Source organism: Arachis duranensis, chromosome 8 (assembly GCF_000817695.3).
Source record: "Arachis duranensis cultivar V14167 chromosome 8, aradu.V14167.gnm2.J7QH, whole genome shotgun sequence".
Taxonomy (NCBI): domain Eukaryota; kingdom Viridiplantae; phylum Streptophyta; class Magnoliopsida; order Fabales; family Fabaceae; genus Arachis; species Arachis duranensis.
In genome coordinates, this window is record NC_029779.3 from 46,472,931 (window position 1) to 46,480,635 (window position 7,705).

At 37.5% G+C, this 7,705-nt stretch overlaps 1 protein-coding gene across 1 annotated transcript; it reads left to right on the forward strand.

Moving 5' to 3' along the window:
* The first annotated feature begins 542 nt into the window (after positions 1 to 542).
* On the forward strand, positions 543 to 7,085 carry LOC107463240 (auxilin-related protein 2-like). Its single transcript, XM_016082002.3, is given in 9 exon segments — positions 543 to 1,475; positions 2,371 to 3,665; positions 3,668 to 3,951; positions 4,381 to 4,501; positions 4,605 to 4,702; positions 4,887 to 4,952; positions 5,252 to 5,341; positions 5,790 to 5,966; positions 6,708 to 7,085. Coding segments are annotated over 9 exon segments (2,793 nt in total). The 5' UTR covers positions 543 to 852; the 3' UTR covers positions 6,747 to 7,085.
* The last annotated feature ends 620 nt before the right edge of the window (positions 7,086 to 7,705 follow it).

A 7,705-nucleotide genomic window follows, 5' to 3' on the forward strand; every position in this document is an offset into this window, starting at 1 on the left:
TATAAAAACAAAAAAATTTTGTATTTAAAATTCGTCATAAATATATTTATCAAAAACTTAAAAAGTCAAATTTGGCTAAAATTTTTATATATAAATAATTTGAATGTGAAATACTAAAATATTTGATCATTTTAGTATTCTACATGGTTGTGATGATAGTACAAAATGTCGTAATAAAAAAAAATTTTAATTATGAAAGAACAAAACTTCACTAACGTTTTATAATAAAAAATATTATTTTAATACAGAACGTTGTTGACATTTTGTTAAAAAAATATTATTTTAATTGAAGAAATACAATACTGACGTTTTGTAGATGACCATAATAATATTTAACAAACAATTTGATTTATCATAAAGAATTTCACCCATACTAATACAATGTTAAAAATAAAAAGTTCGTCAAATTTTTCCTAAATAGAAAAGCCCTTGCCTGGTCCTTTACTCCAAAATAACATGATTCGATTCCAAAAGAATAAAGGAAAATGTTTATTCATGCCATGACCATGAAGAAGAAGAAACAAACATCACACACAAGCAAAGTCAAGAAGCAACAGACAAAGCCTAACCAAACCAAATAATAAGCAACAATCAATTAAGCCTTAATCATGATCAATTAACCACTAACAATCCGAAACTAACACACCAAATAAAAAAAAGGTTAAACCACTTCGCAGTTGAGTCTCCACCATTTCCTTCCCTGTATCCTCGCACACCTCACCCCACCCCCCTCACCCACTTCCACCATCGCCACCACTACTCGGAGGATACTTTCGCCACCGCCAACCACCATCACCACTACCAGATCCTTCTCGCGCTGAATTTGATTTCGAATTTTGAATTCTTTTCGCGATGAACGATTTCGATGGTCTCTTAACTACCGATTTCGGGTTCAAACCCCAAGGTAAATCGGCTCCGATGGCCGCAGCTAAAGGATCCTCCAATTTCGCAACCGCCAGTTCTTCACTCAACTTCGATTTAGGTTCCAAGCCACCTCGAACCTCCAATTCCTTCTCCGGCGGCACCGATTCCCTTTTCTCCGACCACAAGACTCAAGATTCCGGCGGCTTCGGCGACATATTCGGAGGCTCCGCCAGGTTCTCCGATAAATCGGACGGGCGAGGAACCTCCGACGCGGCGTTCAACCTAGACTCTATGTTCTCCAGCTCCAGGTCCGTGAATTTGCCGCCGGTTTACGACAAGCCGGTGTATGACGACGACATTTTCGACGGCGTACCTGGCCTGAAAAGCACGACGTCATCGTCGAAGGCTGCATATGAGGACGTTTTCGCTGGTGCCAGCGGAGGGAGTGGAAGCGGTGGCAGCGCATTCGATGATCTGCTCGGAGGATTCGGAAAGGCGGAGCAAGATTCGAAGAGCTCCAGTGGGAGTAGATTGGAGAAGGAGGATAAAGGTGTGGCAGATTTTGATGAATTGTTACCTGGATTTGGAAGCAGTAAGAGTTCTAATGATGGGTATGGTTTTTTGACCTTGTTTTCATGCATCGTTCGAATATTGAAAAGCTTTTTTCTACTTGATTAGTTGATGTGCTAGTGTGCATTTTTTAACATATGAACTTGTGGATGATGGTGTAGTGACTAGTGACTAGTGAGACATGAGGTTTAGTGACAGGTGGGAGAGAAAAATGCCTATTCAAGTGTTTGGAATTAACATGTGAGGCTGTGATACTATAGTAAACTGGCAAGATGAGTGAGATATGCTGAGAATTAATGTGCAATTGACTGAGCACTAGTAGTGTCTCCTTTCCAGAAAAAGTGCCAGAGAAGTTTCAGGGAGTTTTGATTCTCCTATGTTCAAATGTATTTAGATGAGTGAACAGACCTTTCCATTGGTAAGGGTTTAAAAGCTTCGGACTAGTTAGTGACATGTCATTTTAGAATAACAATGAGATGAATTTTTTCAGTGGTTTAATTTTGTGTGGCACTCTTGAAGTGTATAATTATAGGTGGAAAGTGGAAACCTTGAGTGATACTGGAAATTTTTATACATGGGATTATGAAAGCATGGGTATTTAAGCTCAATGTTTTTGTTTTGTGCTCAAGGGCTTATCCTTTCAGTTGTAGTAACTTTTGAGATAGAATGTATTGATTTTTCTTTGCTATGCAATGCATTTTATCTAGGAATCAGACGATGATCATTTTATTTTCGTTGTTACTGACTTACTTGAAGAGTTTGACAAATGCATTTTCTTTGTTCAGGGTCTTATGAAGATTTTTGTTGCTATATATCTTAATTGATTAGTACTTAAAAAACCCTAGGGAATGAAAGTAGAAAATAGAGAGAGATGAAGCAATCCCTTATTCTTTCATATTGGTTAATGTATTCATAATCACATGGTTTGATTCACAGGTCCACTCCCGATGTTGGTTTGTCATCAGAACCTACAATCAATGCATCTAAAACAGCTCCCACTGCTACAGAAGACCCATTCAATGTATTTGAATCAGCTTCTAGTCCAGTGGATTCTACATCAGGCCACTTTACTGACCCGTTGGAAGAAATTAGTAAACCTAGCAGTTCAAGAAGCACAAAAAATGATAGGTCATCGAATTCAAATGGTGTAGTTTATGATGATATTGATCCCTTTGATGGACTTGGACAATCTGTGCCAGCATTCTCATCAGAGAGAAGTAACAGGAAGGGTAGCAGTTCCCCACCCCAAAGGTCAAATGCAAGCACTGGTTGGACTAGAGACAAAGAATCAGTTGAGAAATCATATATTAGGAGCCCTGAGAGACACTCACAAAACAAGATGCATGCTGAACAGGAGAATGAGTTTCATCAAGCTCCATTTGAAGTTCCTACATACTCATCTAATTCTAATAAACCAGCACGCCACAGGTCTACGTCTCCTCCATATGATAATGGTGGTTTTAGACAGACTAATGTTCAGGCAGATACGCCTCCAACATATGAAGAAAATTTGGAATCTAGTGATGATATATGGCTAACAGTATCAGAGGTTCCCCTTTTTACTCAACCAACTGCTGCTCCGCCACCTTCAAGACCACCTCCTCCACGTCCAGTACATATCCACAAGTCAGGAACAGGTTCATCTACTTCTACTACCAATGCCAGAAAGAAGGATAGTCAATTTTCGTCATTTCCGAGTTCCGCTCGATTTTCTCAGGTTCCTCAATCTGCTCCTGCTGCAGCAAAGTTATCCTCTACATCTCCATTTGATGAACTAGAAGATTTTGCCATGGGCAGAAGTCATGTTAATGACGAAGACCTTGGAAATGGTTTTCCTGATGAAGAAATAGAAATGAACTCTGCTGCTGCAGCTATGAAGGAGGCTATGGACAAAGCCCAAGCTAAATTTAGGCATGCAAAAGAAGTTAGGGAGAGAGAAAGTACAAAGGCTGCTAGAAGCAGAGAAACTGTGCAAATGGAAAAGGATGACAGAGCTGTACTAGAAGAGAGAGAGAGGCAGGAAAGGTTAGACCTTGAGCGACAGCAGAAGGAAAGGGAGGAGAAAGAAAAAGAAAGACAGCGACTTGAGAGGGAGAGAGAAAGAGAAATGGCAAGACAAGCTGTTGAAAGAGCTACTAGAGAAGCCCGTGAAAGGGCTGCTATTGAAGCTCGCCAAAGGGCTGAGAGGGCAGCTGTTGGGAAAGCCAATGCTGAAGCTCGAGAACGCGCAGAAGAGCTGAAAAGGCTGCAGCTGAGGCAAGGGAAAGGGCTGAAAAGGAGGCTAGGGACAAGGCTGCACGGGAAAAAGCTGCAGCTGAGGCACGTGTTAAAGCAGAACGTGCTGCAGTAGAAAGAGCTGCTGCTGAGGCTCGGGAAAGGGCTGCTGCAGAAGCTCGAGAAAGAGCTGCAGCTGCTGCAAGGATGAAGCAACAAAATAACGAAAATGATCTTGAATCATTCTTCAGCATGGGTTCACGAGCCAGCAGTGTGCCAAGGCCTCCTAGGACTAGCTCTTCAGTAAGTACCACGTTGTTAAACATTGTTTATTTAGACTAATATACAGTGGCAAATGCCTGGCTGGGTTGTGTTGTCTCTTCCCATTGTGATAACTAAATCCCAAAAGTTTGAAGTCGTAGTAGTGATACTTTTTTCGGATCAACATAAGAATATGATTAAGATTTAAGATGAAGAGATGAACAAAGATCGAACAGATTCTCCTTACATCACGAGAATAAAATATAAAAAAGAAAAAAAGCTATACATAATGATAAAATCAAATTTGTAAATGTTGCTAGTTATATTGTTTGGGTTGAGTACTATTTAAAGTTCAAAAATTATTTTCCTGTTAAGCAAAACAAAATGTAAGTGTATTGTCATTCACTTTAATGCTAGCATGAAACTATTGCAAATTTCTCTGTTTAATTTTCTGTACTTGTTTGTTTCCAGGACTCTGTATTTGATGCCCAATTTCAGTCAGATGTAACTAGGAAATCAACTAGTGTATCTTCAAGCATGAAGAAAGCATCATCGGTTAATATTGTTGATGATCTTTCCTCCATTTTTGGAAGTAGGTTTGCTTGTTCAATATATTTTCCTAGTGATGCAATGATTAATTATCTTGTTTTATGCTTACTTGGCTCTTTTTGTCCCCGTTCTTTTATTGTTTAAAGCTGCTCCATCATCAGGAGAATTTCAGGAAGTTGAAGGAGAAAGTGAAGAAAGAAGAAGAGCCAGGATGGAACGCCACCAGAGGGCACAGGAGCGTGCAGTATGTATTAGTGCATTTTTGCCACTTAATTTGATTTCTTTGGTGTCTTGTTTCAAATAATAGTGAAGATCGTGCTCTTTAAACTTGACTTAAAGCAGAAGTTTGTGCATTCTTTAAAAATGAAGTCTTACTATTTCTCTCTCTCCCCTAGCTTGTCAACCTATGACCGTTTGTTTTGTACCAGACAAAAGCATTGGCTGAGAAGAACCAACGGGATCTACAAACTCAAAGAGAGCAAGCTGAGAGACACGTGAGTTGTCTATATTTATAAATTTATAAATTGGAGAGGGGAGGAGAATATGTTCATATAGATGCATTCCCTCTGTCTATCTTTTCTTTTGGGTTGGGGGGAAGGGGCTTGTCATCACTCCTTTCTTGGCTTTTTTTTTATATTAGCTGATGCAGGTGTTCTTTTTCTGTTTTAATATTGTAGTGTGTTCTTATTTAAGATTTGTCTTATCAGTTTTCCATTAATTTGCATTTGTTTATGGCTTTATGCCATGTTTATTGTTTTTCTTTTTTCATTGAACTTTACCTTTCCGAATTCAGAGGCTTGCAGAGACACTGGATTTTGAAATTAAGCGCTGGGCTGCAGGAAAGGAGGGGAACTTGCGTGCTTTGCTTTCCACCTTACAATATGTATGTACTTTGTTGATGTAGTTTGGTAATATCTGAATTTTCTGTATTCCAGATCTATAGTGGTCATGAGTATAATTTCTTGGATTATCTATTTATCTTCCATAATTTTATTTATGACTAGTGTATATTTAACATGTTCTGCAAAATCGTACATGTATCATCAGGATTTTGTGGCCATAGTTTATTTTATTTTGATAACAAGTGCATAATTAACATCTGGAAAATGATACATGTATTCCAAAAATGTTGAGGCCATATTTTATATTAAGTTTTTTTATTGATAACAAGTGCATAATTAACATGTTCTACCAAATCATATTTTTCGTCATGAATCTTGAACCAGTCAACTGGGTCCTTTAGCTTAGTTTATATTGCTTTTCTGGTATTTATTTTTCGGTATAATTTTTTATATTTATGTTGACTAAATTCATTTATCAATGATGATCAGGTGCTGTGGCCTGAATGTGGTTGGCAACCAGTTTCTTTGACTGATTTAATTACAGGCGCTGCTGTTAAAAAGGCTTATAGGAAAGCTACACTGTGCATTCATCCCGATAAAGTGCAACAGAAGGGTGCCACACTTCAACAGAAATATATTGCCGAGAAGGTGTTTGATCTGCTAAAGGTATTTCAGCCTCTTCTATGCAAATTTTTTATGCTCTTTAATCAATTCTTTATAATGAAAGTAGTAGTTGAAAATGACAATCAAGTTAGATTGGAGCATGGTTATCAAATCGCAATTCACATCAGGAATCGTTGCGCAAATTGTGAAAATAATTGATAAAATTGCCAATATAGAGACATCACAAGTCACATTTAAGAACGTAAACAGTCATCATCACCAAGAAACTCTTATGCTGTTGTTTAAAAATTACAATATAAAAAATACAATTATTAATATATGTCATACGGAATTGGTAGGCAAGCTTGTCTCCTTTTTGATAGTCTCAAGTTTGAATCTGCTGAAGAAAAAGTACTTCTGCTGGTGACAGAGTGGCCCATTGGATTCACAAACTTCAAAATATTCTAAATCAAATTCATAACACCTTGTCATATTAGGTGGAATCGACTAATTGTTCATACAAATTGCATGATGTCATAGCGCGTTTAAACCATTAACATGTAAATTTCTAATAGTTTGCACTTCACAACTTTTACCCTTTTTTTTTATAAATTTTACGAGGTTTCTCACTACGTCTGGTGGATAAATGACTACCTTTTATCTGCTATTTTCAATTTTTTTTTCTTTTAAAAGAAAAAAATTGACATGAGCGTTCTGGTATATTATTTCTCTTTTCCCAAGTCCAGAATGCTGTGGTGCCTTCAATTTTTCCCCTGCCCCTGAATACTTGAAATATTTTAACAGGAAGCATGGAATAAGTTCAATTCAGAGGAGCTTTTCTAATAACATCTTTATTAGAAAAGGACCACAAACCTAGTAGTTTGCATTGCTCATCAACCTAGTCTGTTGAGAAAGGACCACAAACCCTGCTTCAGCTGTTCCCTTCCCTATTGCATGTTGTTTCAATTCTGAGCTGCTGTATTGCATTGCATTGATGGAGAAACATTGCTTTCCTTGCATAGCCTCAAGAAGCCCCAATGTTTTCACAGGAAAATGGTTAAGTCTTTGGTGCCATGGACATTCTTCCTCGGGGGCATGTTTTGTTTGTGTAAAATATTTTTCTTTCTTTCTTCTTTTTCTTATTAGGCATCTCTGTCAATTTAATTCATTATTTCTATCAAACTGAGCTCATGAGTCTCTCTCTCTCTCTCTCTCTCTCTCTCTCTCTCTCATAACTTGTTATATAGTGATCTACTGAATACATGTTATACCATCGTGTGGATTGATATCAGAATGTGGAAATGCATTACAGTCATACAGTGTATTATGATTGAGTTGAAAAATGTCAATTGATCTTTTGCATAAAACATTACCATTCATTGAGCGTGTTCTAGAGTGTTCTTTGTCGTTTGAACGTGGTTTGAACTCTGATGACTCAATTACCTTTGGATTATGGAATGGCTAATATTGTTTTATTTTCATTAGATCTGAAATTGTCTTCTTTCTTCTTTCATTTTTTGGGAAACTTAAATTGAATTGTTTTTCTAATGCATTGTTTGGACGTTGAAAAGAAGGTAGGGAATGTGAAAAATGATCCTTTATCTTTTCTATTGACTCAAACCGAGGAAAAATGAGGGGCGTGTCCATTCTGCATCTCCCTTTAATCCTTGCTATGGGGAAAGGTTATTCGAACTTTATACCAGGTTTCTTTTAATTTTCTGGTTGTGTTAAATGTTTCTCTCCTAGCATTACTTTTGTCATTTGTGGTTGTTTAGAGCATGCTGCATACCTGTATATTATAT